Below are 27453 nucleotides of genomic sequence, written 5' to 3' on the forward strand. Positions count from 1 at the left end.
TGCTTCAAGAAACATTTTGTAGCAAGATAAAAACAAACACGTATTAACTTTAAAACTTTTACTTTTAAAAGCGTAGTTTGCAGTATAAACTTTATACACTTACATAATGATTCATTTGACAGCAAAGTCATTAAAAAACTCAATATTCAATTTGTTTTATAAAAAACACCCCAACAAAGTCAGAAAAAATGGCATAATTATAACAATTTTGGCTTCAAAATAAAGCCAGGTGAAATGCGTATCAAGATGTAAAAATTACAAAACAAAAAATGTTGAGGTACAGTTTGTAGTAGCCACTGTAATAATAACAATAATAATTTACTTACAGTATTGGTAGAGTAAAAAAAAACTTACATTCACAGCCTCCTCATTTCTTACTCACAGCTTTGGCATACCAAGTGGGTGAGTGGAAGGTTTTGCTTGACAAAAAGCAACATTTCTGCTGTTCTGCACATCAGTGGGTTCCTCTTTTCATCCACAACATGTGAAGCTGCACTGAACAGCCGTTCACTCTCAACACTGCTGTGGGTGGCAGAGAGAAATTTCTGTGCAGCTTCAGCCAAAATGTGAAATCGGTCTTTCCCATGGCCACAGCTAAGTATTTGGAGCAACTGGCACTGGCAGTAGCAGTGAAGGTTAAACTGGTGGCAGGGAGGACCTTGAAGCTGTGTATGTGGGCAGGACTTGGAATGGAGCAGGAATATATTCTAGTGGCTTTTCTTCCTTCCTTCTGCCAGAGCAGCAGGTTCTGGATGCACAGCCTCCTTCTTGCAAATCCAGGAGTACGGTTCCTCACAAGAAACGCATTTGGTTTCTACTTTAGAGAGAAGCACACAGCACCCTAAGGTATTCTCTTGGACTACTACAAACCTAAGATGGAGAGATACATATTATTGCCTGCCAGTCCCACCTCCAGTCCTCAGCAGTGGTGCTCCTTATGGGATAAGCTGATGGGCTGGCATTTGAAGTATACAGTATGTCATGTCTAAAGCAGTTTGTGAATTAATCTATTGTTCATGAAGCTTAGGTTCAAGCGCTGGCAACACTTCAAGAGAGTGGATCATCTATCTCTGTCACAGCTCTGCCAGCATCTATTTACAACAAAACATTCATGACCTGCAGAACCCCTGGCTCTGCTTGCCCATGGCTCCTTCCCAACAACCCTCTCAATGTGCCTTGCTCCCCCCCTCTCACAGACCAGAGATTGCACTTTCCTTCCCTTGTCTAGCACTAAGGAATAATAGAAGGAAAAATACTAAAAACCACTATGGGAGAGACACCAGATACAGCAAAGTGCGCCTCCTGGCTGAAGGAAATATCATGTGCCTTTCCCCACTCGGGTATATAGAAAGGATCCTCTCTCTTCCCTGGCCCATCTCTTCCCTGTGGTAGACTCTCTCTCTATTGCTGTTTAGGGCCATGTATCTGCACATTTCTCATCGGAGGGCTATGACATGAAGCACCATTATTCAACCCACTGTTGGTGGAAAGTGCACTAGTAGCTCAAATAAAAGCAAATCCTTCCTCATGACACAAGGGACTTACAGGTCTTTGAAGAGAGCTGTGCCATCCTCCCACAGCCAGGACTCATTGCCTGCCTGACGAGATAGTCCAATCCAGTGGGGAACATGTAATACTGATTTGAAGAACTCCTGAATGGGAATAAAGGCAATTCAGTTCAGCTCACCCCACCCTTTGAACCTTTTCTTCCACTAGTGTGTGTATTTAGAAGCCCACTGTGGCTAAGGAGTGTTTTTGTTGAAACTTAGTTTTTTTTCTCCTCTTAGTTCAACTTCAACTCATCTTTCCAAATGAGGGCACTGCCTGGGGTTACCTTCAGATCCTGTCACTGCTTCTTCTGAGTGAGAGGCAGGATTTGTTGTCCAGAGATATGAGGTATTCTTTCTTGGGTTGTTATCTGTCAGCTCTGTGTTCTTGGGGAACCCTAGCACAGTACGCAGCCTCACTCCCCTCCGCCTGAACAAGAACTGATTAGAGGAAGGACTTACAAAAGACAATGAAGATGCAGTGGGAAATGCACCTAAACCCCTCCAGACAAGTATGATAAGAGTGAAGCAACTCCCCTGGTCTCATTTGCATCAGAGATGGAACCAGATGACAACTCATTTACATGGGAGATGGGACAGGAAAGCACCTCCATTAGCATTCAGGTTGGAGAACAGAGATTCCAAGGCAAGAACCACACTGACTCTGGGACCAGAGAAGCAGGGGAGCATCGCATGATTGGGGATCCCTGCTCCAAATGCTAATCAACCTACATCTGCACACACCCAGCTCAGCAGTTATCAGACCAATTTTAGTAATGACTCATTTATTGGTACCCAAAGTACTGAATCTGCTTGTCTGTATTGTGAGCTCCCTCAGAGTAATGCCACCCATGGCCAGGAGTGATCAGTTCCTATTTTCCAGCATATGAGCCATCCTTTACCCATAAACAAACCTAATGTTCTCCCTTGAGCAATTGCTAGTTCTCTACAAAAACCCCTACCCAAGCTCAAGTTTCCTTCCTGGTGCTTGGATCCAAAAGCTGCACCAATTCCACTCCTTTTCTACCTGGAATCCCTTCGTCAACCGTGGTAGGAATCTGTCTGTCTGCAAGCTCCAGCAAACACCTGGGAACCTCGACTGGTTCAAGCTTCACTGAGTGGCGAGACCCCAACTCTCTCTGACTCCAGGAACCTGACTGTTGCTTTCTTACTTCAGGCACAGCTTTCTAAATCTGACTTGTTGATCAAACTTGAGCTAGACTTCCCCAAATACCTAATTGAAACTATGTAATAATATAACTGTTTTATTTGTCTCTCTTGTATGGCTGTTACTACCGGTATCATCATAAGTTCATATACCTGGCAATAAATAACTTTTATGGTCAAGCTGATTGCTATATTCTCTCTCTGAACCTTCCCCTTGACCTCCCCATTTGCCCTGCAGCAACGCTTCTTTTACCTAAGCCAAAGATCCCTGTAATGCCCAAAACTACGGTGGGGTCTGCTCATCAAGAGAGTTACTACTAGGACTATTGTTACAAGATATTGGGATGTGCCGAGTTTTGAGGTGGATGAGGGTATCAACTGAAAGCACTAATCGGACCCAACCTGCCCAGACGTACTCTGTTAGCGTGTGCGTATGTGTGTCTAACTGCATTTATTATTGTCCTGCTGAAATAATGCTGAAGTAAGGGATGAATTGAGTTCAAGGCACATGAGGGTGTCAGCCTATCAATGTTGAATAACCTGGCCTGATTTAGATGCACTCTCTTAACCCATGTGCTTGTGTCTGACTGCATTTTATTGTTGCTCTGATGAACTGAGGTCAGGTATATGTGGCCATGCTATATTTTTTAAACTGACCTTCAGAGCAGGGTTTCAACAGTGTCCAGTAAGAAGACATGATGCCATCTATTGATAACTCAAGATAAAACAAATACTGTATAGCTGTTCATCAAATGAATGCCATTCATTGTGCACAGTGAAGGAGGGCAGTTGGCAAAAAATGGAATGTGATCATAGAGATAACATCTGTACCATACTGTGTACTCTCAGGCAACAGAGAATAAAGGTTGTTGAGACCATCATTCTGGTATTTCTTGACTTTTGAATGCTTGATTTGGAAATCTTAATATAGTTTTTATGTTAAAATTCAGTATGTGCTATATTTTTTGCTATTTTGAGAGGAAACCTCTTAGCATAGTGACAGATATTTAAACAGAAAAATGTAATGAGGAGGAGTTTAAGGTTTGAACTGATGAAGCAATAATCTGACATCAGATCTATCTCTACTGCTGAACATGAGAACTACATTTGTGAATTGGTTGCAAAGAGTTTGCTACCCTTTAGAGCCTGGCTAATTTATTCTAATGTGCAGGAACATCCTTTTTTGGGCCATTCCTAGGTGAAGAATTTCTTGCCAAGTTTGCTGTGGTATGAAAAGCCATAAGAGAAGGGACAATATTTGGCCCTTTTATTAACAGTAGTTTTCTTCCCAGATAACCTTGAAACCAACAATAGAGGGTACCAAACCCCAGAAAACTGAACAGTAGGTTTGGAGGGAACCAGTAACTGATTTCCTTAGACCTTAGGAAGGAAAAACATAAAGATTTTTCCCCATGTTCACATGCAGGCTATGGAAAAGGAATCTATGCTATTGGGATTCACCCAAAGAACCACGCTGCTAACCCACTCCCAGTCCTTGGGTGAGCTATTCCTGATCTGCTGCCACCATGGTGGGCGGAATCTGGCTACATCCTGAAAGAGGGCATTGCCAAACGTTTGCACTGCAGCCCCAGCCACAAACTGAGGCCAGTTCTGGGGAGCAAAGGCAAAGTGCTCACCAGTTCTTCCTTATTTTTGATGTCAAGGAGTTTGGAGTCCAAAGAAGTACAATAATCTTTACTCTCTTGCCAGGATTTCCAGTCATTAGTGAAGAGGTAACAGAAGTGTCCATGTGGTTCCCATTTCTCTGGACATGAACTGGTTTTATCCCCTTGAAAAGAAAACACATGTATCATATTTTGAGATATTTTATTTCTCTATGCTAATGTGAGCAACAGAATCCCAGATGGCTTGGACAGGTGTTATTTCATGGCTTGTACATGTGTCCCTTGTGTTAAATTGTATACAATTTGACATGCCTGCAGTGCACAACAAGCAGAGTTCACACCTGGGACAAACCCTGTTGGGGTGCATGGTTCCACGAGTGAGACCCAGGGAACATGTGCAGGTTCCAAGATTGTGGAGAGGTGGAAGACACATGCGATTCCAAGAGCTGCAGGGTGCATGGGTGCAGGGAGCACCAGTCTTACCCATGCTGGCAACTCTTAAACAGTCTCTGGCTGAGCTGCTGCTTATGGCACAGCCATGCACTCTATCTGCCCCTGCTGTTGCTCTTAAAGCAGCAAAAGCAGCAGCTGAAGACTGTTTTGGAATTCCTGGCATGGGTCAGCTGCTGGAGTACATAGCCTCCTGGGGTAGGGGGGGAATTCCAGTTCTCCTTCTAACTTGGTGCCTTGGTTGGGTGTCTGTCTCACCCACTCCAGTTGTGCTACAGCTTGGATCACACTCCTTCTTGCTGTCTTTTTGTTGTGCAGTCTTATGAGTAAGACAACAGTGTGTTACAGAAGCAAATGCTTGCAAGGACTTACAGGGACAAGGGCAGTGCGAAACAGAATTGTGCTTAGTGCTTAAGTCCACTTAGATACCTGATGCATAGAAAATAATCTGGTCTTGTATCTGTTAGGCAAATTTGTAATTAGTTAATTATAGTTTTGCTCCCTATGGTATTTTTTATTATTTGAATTTTATCCAGCTGTTATTCAGTTGTCCTGCTGAGGTGGGCAACATGGCTATTCACTGACTTTCAGGTAAATCCCTGTCTTCCGAGCTAATATTGTGATGTGATGACACTAAGTAAAGATCTCCATGTGCTATTCTTTAATTTGTTTCTCATCTTGGTCCCCACATAGAAGCAGCAGCACAAGACAGGTGTGGGGAGCTCTAATACATCCTTTCCTACTTGGTGCAGAGTAGCTGAGTAAAATGAACAAAGGTTGTATATTTTCTTGCTTAAACCTTTGAGGAAGCAGTAAATGAGAGAGGATGAGATGCAGGGTGACCACCTAATTGGGTGGGACAGTGCCAGAATTGGAACCTCAAGTCCTGGTCCTGGGCTGCATGACTCCGAGGCAGCATTTGTCTTGGATTTGCAGAGTCATGCACAGATCAGTAGAGAAAAGGCAGGTTTCCCCTTGTAGGCTGACAGCATTCCAGTCTGCAAGGGGCTATTTGGGGCTGCAGGGAGCTCCATGTGCACATGTGTGCCCGCACACATGCACATGGCCGGAAATACAGCCGGTCAGCGTTGAGAGCTACTCCCTGCAGGTAAGTCTATGGGGGGGGGGGAGGAATGGGGGACAGATTGAGGCCCCCACTGTGAGGAAGGGAATGGGGCAGGGGCTGGGAGCACTGCCTAGCCAGGGTGATGCATGGGGCCAGGGCATGGAGCAGGATGGAGGTGCAGGCGGCTCATCCAGAGGGTATGAGGGGGGTGGCTCCTCGCCACTGCATGCACCCCCAGAAGGGTAGGGGGGGCACATGCCTCCCCAAATCTGTGTTTGGGGCAGGAGCGGATGTAAATTGCCTGCTGCAGCCTTGGGGCTCCCCACCCTGCTGCCCTCCCCCTGGGAATGCCATGACACCATGGCGAGGCACTCCCTGCCTGCCTGGCAGCACCGGGAGTGGCAGCATTGTCGAGTTGTGCCCCCACTGCTGCTGGGCTGGCGGGCGGCATGCGGCTGGCAATATTATGAGATACACTGATGCTATTAGAAATTTTGTATATCATTTTTTTAAAGAACCAGGAGGGAGCCAAGCAAGAGAGACATCAAATTCCACAAAAATATTTACCTCTGGTGGTGGTGTATGCTTTTTGATATCCAGTTATTTTCTGGTGCAGGGTAGAGCTTTCCTGATGGGTACAGTTTCCCTGGCTTCCATGTGGGTTGGAATCCTGGAAAACTTGTATTCACAAATAACAGGACAGTGGTTTGTGACAATTAAAATAAAACAAGTTGAAATACATTTTGCACGTGAAGGAAACTGAGCTGGAATCATGGTATTGCTCTATATCCTTGCAAAATTGATTTTTAACAGTGATTGCTTTTGTTATATTTTTCCAGTGTTCCTTTTACAAGTTCAGAAATTTTAACTCTTACTCCTTAATCTGAATGGAAAAACCTTCCTGGAATATTTATTAAAAAGTTATAAAATTGTTATAGCCTGATTTACCACGTCCGTATATTAGTACAATGTTAGTGAATGGACATTGACACTAAAATGGATTCATACATGGGTAAATAAGGGCCCTTACTCTTATTCCTGCAGAATGCTCACATAGGAAAACTAAGACTACTGCTGTTCCCAGTAGTATTAGGCAGAAGATCCCCAGAATTCCTGCAATGAGCCTCCAGGCAAAGGATGGAGCAGGAGAATCTGAGTGGGACACTCCGTCGGCCCCAAATGTTGTTCTTAAAGCAGCAGCAGCTGGGGACTGTTTTGCAATTTTTGGCATGGGTAAGCTGCTGGTGCGCAGTCCCTGCAGAGGTAGGGGGACTATTCCGATGCTCCTACTAAGTTGGTGCCTGGGGTGGGTGTCCCTCTCACCCACCCCTAATGCTGCAGCCTGCTTGTGACTGATTCCTGTGCTACCTGACTCCAAGGCCTCTTTGCTGAGCCATAACCGCTAGTTCAGAATCCAGGATTATGTATGTATAGTTAAGGTTACTTTTCCCCAGGTGCATTACCATGCACTTGTTGACGCTGATGTTCATCTGGCATTTTTTTGCCCAGTCAGTTAGGTTGGTGATATCTTCCTGCATTTCTTTTCTGTCAGCTTGGGATTTGACTACCCAGAATAATTTTGTATCATTCACAAACTTAAAGATTTCACTGTGCACACATATATCTAGATCATTGATGAAAATGTTATGAGCCAAGCAAGCAAAGATTGAGCCAAGCACAGAAAATTGATTGATTGGTTGATGAAAATAGAGCCAAGCACAGATCTCTGTTGGCCCAATTTGACTGCCCTCCATCCTGAAAAGTGACCATTTAGCCCTGTCCTTTGGTTCCTATCTTTTAACCAGATCTCAGTCCATGAAAAAAAAAACCCTCCAATCCCATGACAACGTCAATTTTAAAAAACCCTGTGGTGAGGGATTTTGTCAAAGCTTTTTGAAAGTCCAAATATATTATGTCAAGTGGATCTCTCTTTTCCACATGGTTATTAACACCCTCAAAGAACTTCAGCAGTATGGTGAAGCAGGATTTCTCTGTACAAAAACTATGTTGACTCTTCACCAGCATATTATATTTGCCCATGTGACTACTGATTCTGTTCTTTATTATAGAGTCTACCAACTTGCTGGGGATGAAAGAGAGACTTCCTGGTCTGTAGTTCCTAGGATCATTTTTGGAGTCTTTTTTGAATATGGGTGTTAAATTGGCAAGCTGCCAGTCCCCTGGCACAGAGGCCATTTATAATGATAGATTACATACTATTGCCAAGCAATGGCATACTCTGTATACATAGGTCTACCAATACTGTGAAATGAAATGGAGTTTTTAGAAGAGTGGTTATTTCAGAAGACTCACAATGGTCAGGTAGCTGACTTATGCCAGTTTTACATGATTGTGAACATGGTGGATTGAAATTATATACAACCAAATTAATGTTTGGGAGAATCAGGCTTCTGGAGACTCTCCTCCAATACCTACATTTGGCAGACAAAGCCCTTGTAGCTCCCACTAAAAGCAGGCAGAGGATCCCCAGTAGCACAGCAATGGTCTTCCAGGGAGAAGGTGGTGCAGGAGATGCTAAGGAGAAGAAAATGAACATGGAGATGGGCAAAATATCTGTGTCAGAGCCCAGTCTCTCTGGGCAGCACCTAACTGTGAGTGTGACCACTAGGGCTGAGTCCTATTTTCAGACCTCTGTGTATAGAATGGTTTGGATAGGGATCAATCTTCCTCAGGCAGAGGGTTGGACTAGATGACCTCTGGAGGTCCCTTTCAGGTCTACTTCTCTATGATTTCTATGACCATCCATCCTGATTTGGTCCCTGCTGCTTTCTCAGCAGCATTGAGCAAGATAGCAGGGGAATGAACATCTTTATTTTTCTGCTCCAAAAATCTGAACAGAGTCAATAGTTAGGGGAGGAGCTTTGAATGGCAGCAGTAAAAGAGTAAAACTTAACATCTTGTTAACACCCATGTGGTACCTTTGCTCTGGGAGTTCCTTGGTTTTTCTCTCATCTGCTGCATTGATGTACTTTGAGGTTTCGGGTCCATGCAAATCACTTCCTGTCCACTCATTTCTGGAGAGCTGAATCTGTGGACTTTGTTCTAGTGGATTGTAATAGATGATGTCATTTGATTAAAAAATGTGTCTGTAAGGAATATATGACACTAAGTGAGAACTACGAGGTCACTGCAATGGTTGATTTTACTATTCTGCCATCCCACCTTCCTTTTCCATTAATTTCCCCTCTGTTTAAATGTATACATAAACTGAAATTCTGTTTAGTTGCCTCTGAGGGTCACAGCAGTTGATGCTACAGTAAAACACCATTGGCTATTTACTGATTAAACTGAAAGTTTGTCAGGGCTGTGGAAGAAGGGAAAAATGGAGTTGAATCTCCATTATGTGTAAAAGTGCAAAACATATATTCAGCTTAGGCTATGAAAAAGTCAAAAGGACATGACCCGAAACTGCCAGACTAACACAGACAGACCATCCTGTCCTAGTCTAGTAAAAAACAAAAACTTAGCACAAAAGTAACCACAAACCAGCCTGCTGAGTCAGCCCAAAAAGGGAAGTGACACCTGAGGTTACAAGTCAGAAGACCCTTAAAATCTGCTAACAAAGATAAATTGATGCTAACAAGAATAAATTGAAGACATGCGCATTACTAACAAAGTCATGGCAAATGCTGATTGGTATATGTCGTTGCTATACTTATGATGTCATATTTTCTATATGAACTCGCCTCACCTGTTGTATGGGGTCAGACCTCTTCACAATTCTCCAAGTGTGTATAAGTCTGTCCAGAATGCATTCTCTAATAAACCAAGCTTCTGCTGACCTAAAGTTTGCTGCGTGTGTTTACCACGACAGGGCTATGACAGAATCTTGCAATGCGTTCATGCAGGTAGTTTAGGAGGTCTTTTCTGTCTCTGAGTTCTTTGTTTCATAAAGTAAATTGGTAATAATTAAACATATGTTGTGATCCCCTGGATTCTCTCCTAGTCAATGATACTGGGCACGTCTACACATGCCCCCATGGCGCAGTTGTTACTGTCATTAGTACTTCTTTTTGGAAGTACTAAATGACGGCACAATAACAGCCGTTGCTGCACCATACAAGCAGCACACAGTTATTTTTAGCTGCTACATCACCATACCAATGCACTATACCGAGGGAGCATGTTACTACGGCAACGTAGCAGTGTCATCACAGTTTGTGCCTGTCGACACTACGTCACCATAGTGCATTGCTATTGTGACATAGTGTCTCATGTATACATGCCCGCTAACCAGTATATAGAAAACTGCAATCCAGAGGGTTTATTGCTCTAAGAACATGTGTTTAGGCTATTGTAGGAATAACACTATTAGTTCCATAGTCTTTTAATTCTTACAGTAATATATTCACTTTCACTAATCTAGACCAGTCCCTTATTTATAGAGTCTATCGGGGCAGTGCAAGTTTGTTCTGTACATTGTTGGTATACCACTCAGGTTTGTTGAGCAACTTTATGTCAGTGGGCGAATCTACACAAGACACTGACTGTCCAGTAGCCTAATATTACTGCGCAGTAGTGTCTTGTGGCAAAAACTGTGCTAATACACTACTGCACAGTAGTATTAGGTGTATGCTGACGTTACTGTGCATTTATTTAGTACTTGATTATACAAATACTAAATAAATGTGCAGTAACCACTGCACAGTAGCGTCTCATGTAGGTGCGCCCAGTGAGTACTTTTGATCCCAGATGACATTAAGATGATTTGAGGGTACTCAGCATCTTGTAACATTAGGTCCTCTCTCCAGTCATCCTTTTCTTTTTAATATATCTCAAGTGATTTTGCTCCTGCCAGTTCCTTTCAGAAACTAGTGCATGGTCCCTCACTGGTAATAAATGTTTCTAGTATCTGTATTCCAACGCACTTGTATTTCATATTTTCATTAGTAGTAATAATGCAAACTAGATGCTGGGTTAATCCAATTTAGCTGTGTGATGGTCTCCAAACTGGGTGTTTTCCTCATTGGTAAGCATATTTAACTTTTGCCCATGTCCAATTTTTTTAAAATCCTTTAATATTTTATCGGTTATTTTGTTTTAGCTCTTTATTGTCAGCTTTCCTTTTCTTTGAATCCTCTCAAATTTCACAATGATTTTGGTATAAATAGATGTGTGTAAATACATTTACTGACATACCTTTATTCGAATTATTTCTGATAGACATACCTTTATTCAAATTATTTCTGATAGTTTCAGATATCTTTCTCTCCAGGTAGAGTAGCTTGCTTTTTGCTTAAACCAATTTTCATTTTATTTCTCACCAACATTTCTGATTTCTTTTAGATACTATTGCCCTGTCCTTAAAGACGTTTGCAACACTGTCGTATCTAATATTTCATTGTTTTGTAATTTGCCATTTCTTACTGATTATTAATCATTATCTTCTTTGATGCAATCTCACACAACGTATATGAGATTTGCCTTTCTAATGTTTATCCCTTGAAACATTTTCAGTGGAAACAACTTCATACAGAACAGCCCATGCAATTTACTTTTAGAATCATGTTTACTTGAAACTCTGCATCAAAAACTTTGCCACTATCTGTACACACTGAATTCATCACTATATTCCTTGCATCTCCTACCTCACTGCCAGAGTTAAACTTACAGGTTTTGCTTTGAAATTTGAAAAGAGCGAGTGATAGGCCAAATGTCTTCCCAAAAAACTGTACTTGTTCATGAACCCAGAAGTTTAGCCCAGACCCATCTCAGTGCCCAGCATATTATATCAAAGAAGATCAGAATGTTAAACCAAAGAAAGAGAATTCCTATATCACATGGTTAGTATTGAAAGTAAATATTTAAATGCATCATTGTTATGGCTTGTACTAAATGCTAAACCAAGAACTGCTATTTACACAGCCCATCTAAGAATTATCATCTTGCATATCTTGAATTAGAAAAGCAAATACATTTTCCCTATAGTAATATATTTTTTACAAATATATGCACACAGTAGTTTTGCTTGTACCTGTAGATAGTCAGGAAGAGGTTGGAGTGCTGAAATTGCTGTACCTTTAGATAGTCAGGAAGAGATGCTGAAATTGCTGTCTCTGTGGTGTGTCTGATCTCATCCTGTATTATAAATCTCCAAGGACACAGTCTGACATCACCCTCCTCTGACTGTCCTGAATCAACATAGGACAGCAGAAGTCAAGAGCAGAAGAAGTCTATGCTGTTTTTATGTTCTGGCTGTAAGCACACAGGAAGTTCATAAGCTAATTGGAGAACAGTTGTCCACAGCCTGTGTACTCAAAATAAAAGTGCTTTCATCTTTGAGTTAAAGGCATGTTGTCTAGATCTATGGCATTAAACTCACAATTTAGTGACAGCCATTTAAGTACTGAAGGTAAGGATGGTGTCTGTGACACACTGGACTTGTCTACATGAGATGCTTAGTGTACAGTAGACTAATTCTACTGCATATTAGTGTGCAATGGCAAAAGTCATGCTAATGTACTAATGAGCAGTAGAATTGGTCTACTGCGTATTAAGCATCAGAAGAAGACCATGTACCTTTGCTTCTGTGCAGTAGTGCCAACTACTGAGCATTTAGTATGTATCTCATATTAGAGGCACTAAACTTAAGGTGCAGAAGCAAAGGAGCATTAGTGCATGTGTACATGCACCCACTGAGCAGGACTCCAAACATTTTGCAAAACTGTATGAAGATGGGGTCTCAGTGTTTTCAAAACCATCTGTTGGTAGATGTAGATATGAAGCTCTAGGTTTTGGGATATTTAAAATAATGGCTGCAAAATTCACTAGGAAGATGTTGGAGGGAAAATTTCTAAACCATCTCTGGGACATGTATTAACACATTTGTGGTTTTCTTTCTACCTCCTATGAGTATATGATGAATAGGCTCAGAAGTAGCTGCTTCAGTGTCACCAGTGCCAGCAAAGCCATTGTTTATCACTAGTATTGCCAAGGCCAGCTCCACCTGCATATTCATTCCTGTTTCAGCAGAATGTGTGATGCCAGAGCCCAGGAGACTGGAAAGAATCCAGCCAAGACAAGTGGTTCCTTGAGAGATGACATTGTCATGGATAATCACTTGATTCAAGGATGATCTCTACCATGGATCATTGATGGGTCTTGAGGTGACTTGAGTCCAATCCTTGAGCCACGGATCCATTTACAGAAGTTGCATGTCTTTCCACAGAGGACAGTAGGCCGTAGGCTGGGATTTCTCTTCTTTTTCTTCTCTCGTCTTTTTCTACTCTCTCTCGTCTATACTTTGAGGGCAAGATGCTTCACCTCAAAGCAGGCTGCCACTTGCTCGAGGTTGGGCACCATTGGAGTTGGTTAGCTGCCAGCTCCTCCCAGCTCTTGATGTTGGCATTTGTTTTCATCAGATGTGTCTTTGTAGTGTTTCCTCTGGTTGCCACAAGATCTCAGGCCCCAGTTAAGCTGGGAGTAGAAACCTTGTTTTGGGAGCTGAGAGTTGGGCATCCACACACAATGAATGGTCCAATGACACTGAATCAACAATTTCCTTGAGGATCACCAACAAAATGCTGGTAACATTGGCTTTATCAAGGATGCTGGCATTTGTGCGGCCATATTCCCATTTGACATGGAGGGTATTCCAGAGGTATCATTCATAATAGGTCTCCAGGCTCTTGAGTTGATGACAGTCGGTCACTCATGGTTTATATCTGTAAAGAAGAGTGAGGATGATGACTGTATTGTAGACCTGGATTTTATGTCTTTCTGGAGTTCACAATGAACAAAGACACACCAAAGAAGTTTCCCAAAGGAGGTACTTGTGCACTGTATCCTGTGCTGGATCTCCTCATCAATATTAACTCTGAGAGATGTGGCTACTGAGGTAGGGGAAGTGCTCAAATATCTCCAGGGTCTTTCCTGGATAGTATTTTGTGGAGGGGGATCACATTCATGGTCCAGGCAGGCTGATAGAGCAATTTAGTCTTCTCAATTTTGAGAGAGAGGCTCAAAGTTTTGTAGACTTCTCTGAAAAGATCCAGCACAATCTGGAGGTTTTCCTCAGGATGCACAAGGATGGCATAGTCATTAGCATATTGAAGGTCAAGAATGGTTGTTTTGAGTATTTTCACCTTCGAGCGAAAACATCCCAGATTGAATACTAAATGGATGGAGGGCTCTTCGATGTCAATTCCAGAAAGAATGAAGTTTTTAGTCAGAACCAAGATGACTGTCAATAAAATGGAGAATAGAGTTGAGGCAATGCATCTTTGCTTGACCCCAGTTTGGATGACAAACAGATCTGTCTCTGATCCACTCATCAGAGTGGATCAGAGTGGATCACTCATCAGAGTGTGATCAGAGTGGATCAGAGAGACAGCCACAGTCATCTGGTCATGGAAAAGCCTCAGACCATGATGTACTTTTCTGGACATCCAAATCTGGCCAGTACTTTCCACAAAGCTTTGTAATTAATGTAAGCAAAGACCTTAGTGAGGTCAGTAAAAGGTCATATACAGGTTCTTATGTTACTCACGCTTTTCCTGGAGCTGGTGGACAATAGAGATAGTGCCAATTGTCACACAGGATGATCTGAAATCACACTGAGATTCCAGCAGGGCTTCTTCAGGAACAGGTAGAAGGTATTACAGGAGGTGTGTGTGAATATTTTTCCTGCTGTGGAAAGGAGAGTAATACCTCAATAGTTCCTACATACAGACTTGCCTCCTTTCTTGAAGACAGTCATGATATTGGCATTCCTCGGGTCCTCAAGGATCTCTTCATTGTTCCAAATGCACAGAATAAATTTGTGGAGTCTCAATGCCTGGTCCTCACCACCAGACTTGTAGTTTTCAGCAGGTATTCCATTTGGTCCAGTAGCCCTGTGGTTCTTGGTTTCCTTGATGGCACACCTGACTTCTTCTAGGATAGAAGGGTTGGTGAGGAATTCCTTTTCCGGGTGTTAGGGATAGATTCAGTGGTGTTATCCCATGGCCACAGTGGACTCATGGTTCAGGAGTGCCTCAGAGTGGTCTTTCCATCTTGCTTGCATAGATTCATTGTCTTAGAGAAGTATCAAGCTATCCTGTGATTGCAAGAAACTAGAAACATGGGAAATTGGGCCATAGGTTGCCTTTACTGCCTGGAAAAAGTTATGCGTGTCATGTCTGTCAGCATAGAGATGGATCTTGTTGGCTTTATATTACCACTACTGATTTTTGATTTCCTGGATCCTCCTTTGAGCTTAGGCATCTTTGAGATACATCAGATACATCTTTGAGATACATCTCAGATTCTGCTGAGATGAGGTGTCATTTTGCCAAGCAGAATGCATCCTTCTCTTCTGGTTGTGGAGGGCTTGGATCTCAGCATCACTCACATTAAACAAATTTTGGTGTCAATGGGTGGTATAATCAATGGATCCAGCACAGGCCATATGGACAGTGAGTTTAAACCCCTTCTACGGTTCCTTAGTGTAGCCTTCATTTAGAATAATATAATCATAGAAAATTAAGGTTGGAAGGGACCTCAGGAAGTCATCTAGGCCAACCCCCTGCTCAAAGCAGGACAACCCTCAACTATATCATTCCAGCCAAGGCTTTATCTAACCAGGTTTTAAAAGCATCCAAGGATGGAGATTTCACAACCTCTCTGGGTAACCTGTCCCAGTGTATTACTGCCTTCCTGGTGAGAGAGTTTTTCCTAATATCTAACCTAAACTTCCCTTGCTGCAACTGGAGACCACTGCTTCTTGTTCTGTCATCTGCCACCATTTGTGGACGGTATAGAGAGCTTTCCAGGGAGGCATTGTTGGAGCTCCTTACAGACCTTTAGATCTTGAAGAAATTTGGTGTTGATAGTCCTTTGCGTTGCTTTTTCCTGTTTCAAAGCAAGCTGGATGTTCATAATGGATCTGAAAAGATGGTGATCTGTCCAACAGTCATCATCAGCTCCTTGCATGGCTTGCATGATATAGACATACATTCAATCATGGGCTCTAACAATAACATAGTCACAGAGGTGCCAGTTCTTAGAACAAGTGTTTTTCCAGGTGGTCCCAGAGAGAGTGATCCCACTGGATGCAGTTATTCAGTCAGGAGCAGATAAGAAAACCTAGGTTTAAGGCACCTTTTCTAGCCCTTTCTCATTGTGGGGTGAGCAGAGGAGATCCTGAATAGGACTGCTCAATCACGGTAGCAGCTGCTGAATTTCACCTGTCTCACTCAGTCCAGGTACAAGATGATCATCAGACTACTGCCGCCTGCATGCGGATGCAGAGAGATTGCCAGGCTAGAGATTGCCAGGTTCACTAGAACTGTGTCTGTCATCACCCATCCATCACCGCAGGACTTTTGGAGGTTGTTATTTCCTGGAGAGCATGTTATTTCCTGCCTGTGACTTTGTTTAATGTGCGGAAGCTGGTGCACAGAAACAGCAATTATACAATCATGACCAGGTGGAGATCCCTAGATGACAAGAGACTTCCATCTTGCTGCAGCCTTCTTCCATTTTTTATAGCTGTTGAGATCCTGATATCTTCTTCTGCCTGATCCACCATTGAGGACTTAGGGTTTGGATTGTGGTTTGTCTGGAACCTCTCCTCAGGCCTGTTCCCCATAGGTGACTCTGCCAGGACTGCAAGACACTGGGTAACATAGCTCTGAGGTTCATTGGGACACACAAGCCTCTCCAATACTACAACGTCTCGGGCCACGGAGAGGAAAATGAACCACCAAATATGCACAAGACATACCATAATAGGTGCCATTTTTGTCCTCTGGGCTGAGAAGTGTAAGATGCTCAAATCTGGACCTGAGAGCTGAATTTTAGACTCCTTTTATTGAAATTTTTGGGAGCATCTCCAAGGAAAAGGCTTGGATGGAATACATCCTTTATCCGCCTTTTTCCTCATTCTGCTCTCAGCCCCACCAACACTATAAATTAGGATGATTCCCTGGCAGTCAGCAGAGAGTTCCTTCAGATAAAGGCAGTTTAAATGAGATCAGAATTTGGTCCCATTTTCCAGGGAATCAGAACTGTCAGAGATGGAAATTGAGTTCTTGTGTGTCAGAGCTGGGATATGGGAGGCCAGGCCTGAAGGCTGACTAGGGATTGGAGTAAGTGAATTGGAGAGCTGTAGTGTCATAGCTGGGTTTGCAGTACTATGGAATCAAGACTAGTTAGTGGTTTACAGAGGGTATCAAACAGAGTACCAAAGACAAACACATTGTAGGAGCACAATCACGGATCAGGAAAAGCCTGAGGATTGCCTGGCAATTTTCTATTCTTTTTGACATAAAATAGAAGTGCCTGGGCAGATGTAGCTGGCCAGGCAAGTGGGTACAAGGTAGGTAGAGGATGGTCAGTATTGATGTGGCCCCAGCAGCATGTGGCCTCTGCTTATGTAGCTCATGGAGAGTGTGGCCTCTGGCTAAGGAATTTGACAGCCCTTTGTCAGATATGTTTTCCCCAAAATGCAACAGTACTCTTCGGTGTGTAAAACACTTCCTAAATTATTTTCAATTCTCTCTCTGTCATTGCAGTCTTTTTTGTTGCCCATACCTCTCAGTTTTGTATCACATTACTAGTATATTACATCACTTTAGCATACTGTCATTTTTCTCTTCTGAACTACTAAATAAAATAAACGATCAAAAAAATGACACCACCAAAATCTGTCTGCTTCCATTGATCAGATGGAAGGAGAACTGGGAGCAATGTATCCTGGCATGCTGTAGGACTGAAAATTGCTCTTTTTATCCCTGTGGAGCAAATTGAAGTTACCCTAACACAAGCTAGGTAGCAGGACCCAGAGTTAACCCTCTCCTTTTGTGGCATAACTGTGAAGCTAAGAGGGCATTTAGCATGAGTTAACAAGCTTTAATGTGTGGACGCTCATGTTTTAAGTGCCCTTAGTATGGTCTAAGTGTAACATGTAAATTACCCAAAGAAACCAATAGGTTTCATCAGCCTTTCTTGGTTGTCTGTCTCCAGAAGTGGAGTCCAGGACAGAAGAATATTCTTTATATGTGAACCATGATTTTAAATGATCTGACAACTAAGACAGTATCTAGTTGTAGTATCTTCTGAAATAGTATCTAGTTCAGTGATTCTCAACCAGAGTGCCATAACACCCTACTTTCAAGGCCACCACGGGGTGCCACATGTTATTACTGTTAGGTTTACAAACATGATTCATGAGATGCATCCAGCTGTGAGCAAATCACAGTATTTGAAATAGGAATATAAGTAGGGGTCAGATACAGAAAAACAGTGACAAGAACCATTTGCTGAATGCATGGCCCCATTACCTGAAATGTGTTTGTCCCAGTATTCTGACTGGCTACTGAACACCATTGTAACATAGTATATACCTGGGCTGTCCAAGTTCAGCACGGCTGAACTTGGGCTGTCCATCCTGTGGGTTCCCATCCTGTGGGCTGTCCATCCTGTGGGTTCCCCCACTGCAAAAGCAAGGGCCCACAGGCTGCATATTAACTGTTCATAGGCCATGTGCAGTTTGGGGGCCACATGTTGGCCCTGTAGGCCACTACTTGGACAGCCCTGGTATATACTGTGATGTGAGATGTTCTGTGATGAGAGTTTTAGTGCTGTATAGTTTCAGCTTAAATGCATATACTATGTCATAGGGTGCACCTACACGTGTGTGTGACAAGGGGCTTTCTCGGGCCTGTCCACCATTGGCCCGCCTACCTGTTCCTGGGCTTATGACCTGACTCACTCGTCTGCCACACCTTGTTGTTTTATAATTGATTCTAATTAGGCAGGAGGCTGCCCATTCTTGCCCTGATGCCAGAGGGCGCTTTCTGTGGCTCCGATCCTCCCCTACACTTCAGCCAAAGCCTCTCAGATGGCATTCAGATGACAATGCTCCCACCTATATCTGGACCAACCTTAGCCCTCATTGTCAAGCCTCATTTATACGTGCACTCATACTGCCCTCCTCTCAGTAGGGCTTCTCATGCTCCATCTCCTCTCACAGGGTCTCTTTCACACATCAAGAACTTATACCACCTTGCCCCCTCTCAGAGCGGCCCCCTTAGGCCATAGGCTTTATCTAAAGCGCAGCTTGGGTGGCTGACTTACCGTCTTTTGGGCCTCTCCCGTGACCCTCACCAGGGTAGTGGCCAGCCAATTACCCAACCTCAGCCAAGCTTGCCCTGGCCACTCCCAGGGCAACTCTACACAAATCCACACACACACACTGGGCTCCCAGCCCTCTGGTTTCCCCCCTTCACTGGGGCTTCATATCTGCCCCTTCACTGAGGCTCCACATCTGCCCCCTCACTGAGGCTCCACATCTCTGCCCCCTCAATGGGGCCTATCCTTACTAGGGCTCTACATCTACCCCTTCACTGGGGCTATGGGGCTTCCCACCCCAGTGGAGGCTCAGGTGGCCATAGCTGTGCCTGGCCCTGACTCCTACCCACAGTGATGTAGGGGCTAGGGGTTATTGAAGTGTCCTGAACCACCTTCCACCAGGGTGGTAACTGGCCTGGTATTTCCTGGGGGCTCCCGCACCACTGGGAGCCCCACCAGACCACCCATTCCCGGCAGAGTGCAGTTTTAGGTCATGCCCAGGACCAAGAGCCTCCTGCTCCTACCTGCAGATGATCTCATATAGCTGCTTAGCCAGGTGATGTTTCTGCCTGGGTTGCTAGCTGTGAACTGCTCTGTTTATATAGGCGGCCATGGTTCTAAAATGGTCACCGCAGTCAAGCACCTGGTGGCTGCTTGACTCAGTCCTTAAAGTGGCAGGCACCAACAGTGCCCTGCCACAATGTGCTTTAATATGCAATAGCCTATTCTACTGCACTTTAAAGCGGCACATAAAAAAATCATGCTAATGCACTAATGGGCAGTAGAATAGTCTACTGCACATTAAGCATCACTAAAGATGCATTCAGTTTTGCTACTGTGCATTAGAGCAGCCTAATGCATCTTTATGTAGTGCCTTATATTAGAGGGCACTCTTACACATGCTTGGGAGGTGCTCGGGTGGTGCTTTAATTAGAGACACCTCCATGTGTTCTGTATCAGTGTCCCCATGCTTAAAAATGGCTGCCAGGATGCTTGAACTAAAGGTCATTTGACACGCTTTAGTTCAAGCACCCCCACCACCATTTATAAGCATGGGAATGGTGATACATGCAGGAGGCTGCTGGAGCACGATAATTGCCACACTCCAGCAGACTCGATTAATCAAGTTATTTCCAACGTGCTGGAACTTTAGAAAGAAGTGGCTTACTTCATCAGATGCTGTGAATGATAAAGCAAGCTTCTGCTTTTGAAAACTTATCCCTCTCTGTTTTAATTAGTGTACAAGGTATAACTGTATCCTGCCTTCTATCTGACTTGATATGGCTAGCTACTGTCCTCTGCTCAGCAGTGATAGGAACCATGAAATGTGTTTTCGTTTTGAGGCCAGAACCCTAGTTTTTGTCCAAGGTTTTTGCCTTGACAGAAATACTACCATTTTTCAAATGAATCTCTGTTTTGGTTGAAGAGTCAAAGTACCTGTTATTTTAATGGCTCTAGACTCCTTCAGTTAGAAAACAAAAAGGAGGAGTGGTGAATATTTTTTCTCTTTTGATAAATTACATATTTAAAGCTTTTGATGGAAGATTTCTCAAAGGTAGGGGTGTGGAATCTGGTTTCACTGGGCACTTTGCTTTATCTTGTTTATTGATTTAGGGTCTATCTTGTGCCTCTCCTCTTATGTCTACAGCAATATAACCAGATGTCAAGTTCAATGATCCACCTTGAGCCAAGTGGCCTAGTGAGGTAGTGTTATTAGAACACATCAGTTTATGTATCCAAGAGCACCCAAGGGAGTGATGTGGCTGGTATCACATATGTAAATCTGACTCTTCAGTCTACAAAACAGGTACCCCTTTATAGATGGGGAAATAAGAGGCATCAGCCATTTCATATCCAGGGCAAGGCTCCACTTCAGTTTTACCTGTACTTCTCATTACCAGGGCCCAGCTATTACTGTAGTACAAAATGAAGCTATGAATTGTGTTAAGAGATTTCTCCGTCTTTGAAGTAAGCCCAGATATGTGTTCGCCAGCAGAGGAGATCGTCTAGAATCAACCAATAGAAAATGGTTTGACAATTTCTACGAAATCAATCGCTAACTTCGGAGGAAATGAAGAATGACTGATCTAGTTATTGGAGTTGCTTGAACACAAATTACATCAGCATAGACAGACTCTTAACTCCATCACCACACAATATCCATATGCCCTTAAAAGCCAGGGAAAGGCTGCAACAGTATGAATTAATTGCTTTGGTTCTTGCACAGAATTTCATAAGCATGATAGCAAGGGGACTGGTTAATGCCTAACCTGCAGTCTAATGTTTAGAGCACTATACTAGGAAGCAGAAGAGATGTAGGTTAAAATCCTCTCTTGGAGAAGGTGTTAAGTACTATGGGTGGTCCTGCCTAGGGGTTACCCTATTTCCTTGAATATAAAACAGATTATAAAATTACTCCCCCAATACTTAAATTCTACATATATATATTCTAGCTGCAGGTAGTGCTTGTCCCAGAAATTATTTTTTCTGATCTCTTGATTGGAACTGGTTTGGATCAGGGTTCTGGGCTGGCCTCATTACAGGGAGGACCTGCATCTTAGGTTGCTCACATCCAGGGTGACTCTCTTACCCAGTAGACCATTGGGCTAAAAATATATATAACTGATGAAAGTTATAACTTTCTACGTGGTTTGCTGTCATAGCGTTCTGCTTTCAGGCTTTTCCCTTCAAAAGCTGGTGCCATGGGGAGCTGTAACTCAGTCATCCAGAGTAAAAAGCAAATACTTTCAAGTGACAGATCTCTCCCTCTCCATTGGAACTTTTCCCCACCAGAGCATTCTCACAAGCCCCAGAAGCTGTAGTATGTTGCTTGTAATGTGGAAGCCACTCTTTATTATATAGAGAAACTTGCATACTATGATTTAGGGTAACAGTTTTTACTATTGCCTTTACAAGGGTCTTGTGGCTCGTTTGTGCCTGTTCTATCACCCAGAAGTTCCTGCAGACCTCACCCAGACTATCTCTAGGGATTCTGCGCTTCCTGGAAACTCTACATGTCTAAGAAGACTTACTCTGTGTCACACGGGGTGTCCTTCCTCAGTAAGATGCCTCGATCATAGCCTCAATGAAAGACTATTCTCATATGGAAATTAGTTCACTGTCTGGGTTACTAATGAGAGACTCTGATGTGCTTAATTCAAACAAATTAAAAAAGCATGAGCAAAGTACAAAGGTGAAAGAGAACACATCATAAATGCTTCAGGAAGCAAGAGGGGAAAACTTTAACAGTCAGTTTAAAAGTGCAGTAGAATGGACATCTAGGACAATCAAGCTCCGTCCTGCAGGACCTACCAGAGCAAAGGCATAATTATATGTCCACACACTTTCTCTTTCTCTTTTCTTTATAAAATAGGTGACATTGATGGGTTATCTTAAAAGTTGGTGACATCTTGAATACATTGTTTTTTCAAAATGAAGCAAAAAGAGGAGGTCTATAAAATAACCTAACATTCAAAGTTCAATAGGGCTGACAAAAAATGACAGACTTCAACATTACAGCTGCCAATGCATTATATATATAAAACCAATAAGAACAACCATGAATGCAGCAAGAAATGGCATCTGAGGCCTTGGAGACACCACTACAAAACCTTATGGTCATGGACACAGACACCTGTTTCTGTTGCAACAGGGTAAATCATGGGACACTTCTACCTGGAAAATTGTGTATTTAGTGGGAGGAAAATATCAATGTACTGCTGTACTTTATACAAGGATTACCATGCATAGGATGACAAGTGATTCCTTACTTCCGCTCTGACAAGCCTATCGTAAGAAATGGCATGACAGAGGGAGCAAAAGCCTAAGGACAATATAAGCCCAAGAAACAATGCCATGTTTCCAAGGTAAGAGATATAAAGCATGCTGTACCCTGCTCTCTAGGTAGTTTCTCTATGGCTTAAGACTGAACTTGCAAGGTTTACTGTGGGTTCTTTGTCCTCTTTTCTGTAACCCCAACTCTGGGCAGGGGGCCAAGCTGCCCAGGCTCCACAAGATAGTCCTGCTGCTCGCTGGCTAGTTGCTTCACCCATGTCTACGGTAGAGATCTGTGCTACAGTGAGAATCCTGAAAACCCCTGTTATAAATCTGTCTGTGTTCACTCATAAGAGCTCTCCCACTGCCTGCAAAGGATAGAAACAGGGAAGTGAATTCATTTTAGTTTGAAACTTTTTAGTGCCACTGCAAGCTGAAATGGTTCATCCCATCCTATGGTGACATTTTGAAATCTTCCATAATCCCTTGAAGTCATGTTTAGGAGTAGGATGTCATGACAGGGCTTTGCAGTTGAAGGAGCATCTGAGATTATTCTGTAGCAGAATCATCACAGCAAGAGTAGATGCACTTGTCACTGAATTTCTGTTCTCTGCTGGTGTTCATCATGGTTTTTGGTGGCACCCTATAGGCAGGGGGGGTCAGGAGGCACAGAGCAGGGTGAGGATAAGAGCAGTAGGGCTGGGAGATAGGCAGGCTGCTAGCCCGAAAAGGCTGCTGACCCTGCTCTGGTGCATTTATGAGCTGTTGAATTTGTGCAACTCTGCTCTTTTACACTCAGTTATTTATATCTGGCCATAGCAAGTTTCCTGTGAGGTAAAAGAAATAGGTCAGTAGTTCTGTGAAAGTGCTGCACTATAAAAAAAAGGCACATGGTATTCCAGGGCTTGTTAAATTGCTTGTTTGCTGTGTGCTTGTGTGTGAAGACTTCAAATCTGCAGAAAGCAGGAAATGCTACAGAAAGACACTGAAATAGCCTGAGTTCCATCTCTCTGTCTCTCTGTCTCTCTCTCTCTTTCTTGCACACACACACACACACACACACACACACACACACACACACACACACACACACACACACACACACACAACAAATGCCAAAGAATTAAATTGATTTTGTATGCTTGCAAAGACAATCTAGAAAAAAATAGACTATTTTCTTTCCAGTTTACATATTTTTAACTTTGGAAGTCCCTGACCTGAGTGCTGTGATTAAGGTGCAAAGTGTCTCATTAGCAAGGTCAGTCTAAGGCTTCATGTGTGGTGTAAGACAAGGCCTTCAAAATTTGCATTTCCTTTACTGTGTGTCATTGCCCTCTTAATAAGCAGATAGGCATAAAGCCTTTGTCATGAGGTGTTTACTGCAGCTGACTAGTTAGCTGTGCACTAAAATGACACCATCTACACGTGCAGTGCTATTAGGACAGAGTATACTAATTAACTCCACCATAGGATAGTACTGCGAGACACAAATAATATCCTAACGCAAGAGTTATTTAGTCTGCTGCAATGCATGTGTAAACTCTGGCAGACTTGACTGTGGCACAAGGGTGCTTCAGTGCAGGGGCTACCCCACACTGAAGTATCCTTGTGCTCTAGCCGGCCCCTCTGCAGCAAGTTGAACCAGACTGGAGCAGCCCCAGGCTGGCAGGCTGACCTCCGTGGCCCTCTGCCAGCTGGGGCTTCTCTATCCTGGCTCAATGTGCTATGGTCCCAGGCACACGTACAAACTGCTGGAGTTTATTCAGCCTCATTAATTGCACATTTTGATGTGCCCAGTGTAGCCTGGTGAAACCTGAATTATCTGCAGCCTAAGAAAGCTTTTGCTACATCAGTGGGGGCTAAACTCATTCTTGGTGAGGAAACTGAACAAAAGAAAATGTTACAGGGAACAATGTTGCATCTAGGTGGGGTAACATCCAGCACGTCTTGGCTGATTATAATGCTACTTCTTACATCAAGATCCACAAAGAATTACTTGGTCTGAGACCTGATTGCACTGTCTACGGGGCAGGCTCATATTCCTATTGGAGGGTAAAAGCCAGTGGGAGGTTCCTAGCTGGACTGATGAGGAAGCCGGTGCCTCAGTGTGAAAGTGTCTTTTACGTCTAAATGAGTGCAGGTTTGTTTACTCCATGGCATCCAACTAGCCACCAACAGGCCATATGCAGCCCCAAAAAGGCTAGCATGCTACCCACAGGCTCCTTCTTGGCTGTTGCTGCCCTCCCCAGCAAGCTGTTGCTCCTGCCATGGCAGCTAAGTTGTTCAGGCTCCCCTGCTTTCCCCCGCTCTGGTCAAGGTGTCTATGCTGCATTTGCTATGTGTGCCAAAGGCAGGAGTCAGTTGGTCACACTGCAGGTGGACAGCAGGTGTGACTGGAAGGAGGGATGGGTTTGCACATGTGGCAGAGGGGAGCCTTGCTGCCCACACAGCCAGGTGTATGCAGGGGAGGAGGCTGCTTTTGCTGTGCACGCAACAGGTAGGAGCATGCTGGACTGCCTGCACAGCAGGGGAGATCCAGGGGGAGCTGCGATCAGCCATCAGAACTGCAACCCAAGCTTTGTGGTGCCCTCGGCTGCCCGGATATAAGCCAGCCATGGTTTATCGCATTAAATAACAGCCACTCAGATGAAGATCTTTATTCTAGCCTGCTGCTTACCTCGTTGCGATGAACCACCTTAAATTTTACCTCTTGCTCTTCAGAGTTTAGGTTTTTTTCGAACATTGGTCAACTCTTTACAATATCATATGTAATTGTTGCCCAGCTAATCTCAGTTTCCAGGGAACTGGTGCGATAAATATCAGGAATATTGTAAATATTTAAATCCAAATATTTATTTGAAATGGTCTGATGTTTTTTAATACTTTATTGTTAAGTCAACCTTTCTACTGCAATGAGTACATCTTGCTGATGCACTTTGATCCCCACTCCATTTTGTCTATTTTACCTCTTTCCAGTGAGGTAAATATAACTGAATGCATTGTTCCAAGGTCTCATGAAATGCAGAGTGAGGGAGTAAATGGAACTGGTTCAAGTTTTTTGAACAAAAAAAAAGATCTTTTTTTATAGCAGCTAGCAACTACAAACCCCACTCCAACATCAGAACTTGATAGTCTTCGCACCATTACAAATACAAAGACAGGCAAAAAGCTTGTAGGTTAAAAGCTTAACTTCTTTTTCTTGTCTTTTTAAAAATATATTATTTTAAAAAATAACTGGAACAAAGGAAATCAAATTGACAGGGAAAAAGAAGGGGAAAAGATAGAAAGGAAAAAGATATGTAATTGATAAATGAAAAGATGTATTTTAAGGCTAGCTACTAAAAACCAAAAATGTCTGTTTGAATATCCAGGAAATGAAAATAATTTTACAAATTTTCACAATTTTTGGACTAATCTTGGAAATAAACTGGAACATTTCAAGTAAAGACAGACAGTGCATAGAGATCCCTAGTTATGATATTGACACACCTCTAAGGCTATTTTAAGTTTTAAAGGGTCTAGTCTCACCTCTTAAGTTCAAGCTGGATCCCCAAACATCCCTAAAACAACAATAAACTGTTAAGTGCACCTTCTGTCCCCCCACTCCAGGCACTGTGATGGGAAAGTCTCTCAGTGATGAAAAAAGGAAGGACAACCCATTCTGTGTTGTAAACATACTGGCAATATGATCATGAGTTTTATGGAAAAGAATCTGTAACCCGAGCGGTACTGGGATTCAATAAAGGTTAGGCATTCACATTCATAGACATATTCATCTAGTTAACAAAAGACAGGTTTAACAAAATATAAAATGCAAACAACACAATAAACAATACTGATTGACAAAATATAAAATGCACAAAATACAAAACAGCAAATAACAAACAGATATAGGTACCTGAAGGGGGAAAACACAATGACCCCCTCCACTCCAACAAGATTTTCTCTCCTGTCACTTAACTCACTGCCTCTTGATCCAGCTAGAACTTGAACTCAGATCTTCTACATAGTAGGCAGAAACTCTACCACACAGCCACCACTGCTGGTTAGTTTTGTAGTTTGTAGGGTCAGAAGGGAGCTGAGCAGATCATCAAGTCCAACCCCCTGCCATGACAGGAAAAAGAGTACTGGGGTCAAACAACCCCAGCAAGGTGTTCATCCAGCCTCCTCTTAAAGACCCCCAGAGTAGAAGCCAGCACCGCTTCTCTTGGAAGTTGGTTCCAGATCCTAGCTCCCCTAACTGTGAAGTAGCGCCTCCTGATATCTAGTCTAAATCTACCCTCTGCCAGCTTGTGACCGTTATTTCTTGTCACTCCTGGTAGTGCTCGGGGGAACAGGGACTCCCCCAATGCCTGTTGGTCCCCCCTGACTAGTTTGTAAACGGCCACTAGATCCCCCCTCAGCCTTCTCTTGTGAAGGCTGAACAGGTTCAGGTCCCTTAGCCTCTCCTCGTAGGGCTTGCCCTGCTGCCCCCTGATCATGCGAGTGGCCCTCCTCTGGACACTCTCCATGTTGTCCCCATCCCTCCTGAAGTGCGGCGCCCAGAACTGGATGCAGTACTCCAACTGCGGCCTGACCAGTGTCACATAGAGGGGGAGGATCACCTCCTTGGACCTGCTTGAGATGCATTTGTGGATGCATGACAAGGTGCAGTTGGCCTTCCTGACCGCGTCCCCACACTGTCGGCCCATGTTCATTTTGGCATCCATAATGACTCCAAGATCCTTTTCTGCCTCTGCACTGACAAGAA

General features: G+C 43.3%; 1 protein-coding gene across 4 annotated transcripts; it reads right to left on the reverse strand.

The window, feature by feature from the left end:
- Positions 1 to 463: 463 nt before the first annotated feature.
- LOC106722538 (natural killer cells antigen CD94-like) lies at positions 464 to 12003 on the reverse strand. Of its 4 annotated transcripts, none has more exons than XM_025211478.1 (7): positions 11895 to 12003; positions 8795 to 8918; positions 8292 to 8390; positions 6423 to 6533; positions 4352 to 4503; positions 1546 to 1652; positions 464 to 870 (listed from the first exon to the last, which is right to left on the reverse strand). In XM_025211478.1, the coding sequence occupies exons 2-7, from the start codon at positions 8886 to 8888 to the stop codon at positions 708 to 710; spliced, it is 726 nt and encodes a 241-aa protein (XP_025067263.1). In that variant the 5' UTR covers positions 8889 to 8918; positions 11895 to 12003; the 3' UTR covers positions 464 to 707. The 4 variants fall into 4 exon arrangements, with proteins under 4 accessions (XP_025067263.1, XP_025067262.1, XP_025067261.1 ...); XM_025211477.1 differs by having other exon boundaries at positions 8795 to 8962; XM_025211476.1 differs by having other exon boundaries at positions 11851 to 12003.
- Positions 12004 to 27453: the final 15450 nt, after the last annotated feature.

This window comes from Alligator sinensis, unplaced genomic scaffold (genome assembly GCF_000455745.1).
Source record: "Alligator sinensis unplaced genomic scaffold, ASM45574v1 scaffold148_1, whole genome shotgun sequence".
Taxonomy (NCBI): Eukaryota; Metazoa; Chordata; order Crocodylia; family Alligatoridae; genus Alligator; species Alligator sinensis.

What these genes read in the sequence shown, in the direction of transcription:
- LOC106722538 (XM_025211478.1), bottom strand. Translation starts at nt 8,888, where the DNA reads ATGAGTGGACAGGAAGTGATTTGCATGGACCCGAAACCTCAAAGTACA. An exon ending in AAGGGCTTTGTCTGCCAAAT is followed by an intron (nt 6,534 to 8,291) that starts GTAGGTATTGGA and finishes TGTGAATACAAG; the next exon opens with TTTTCCAGGATTCCAACCCA. An exon ending in ACAGCTCTCTTCAAAGACCT is followed by an intron (nt 871 to 1,545) that starts GTAAGTCCCTTG and finishes TCTCCATCTTAG; the next exon opens with GTTTGTAGTAGTCCAAGAGA.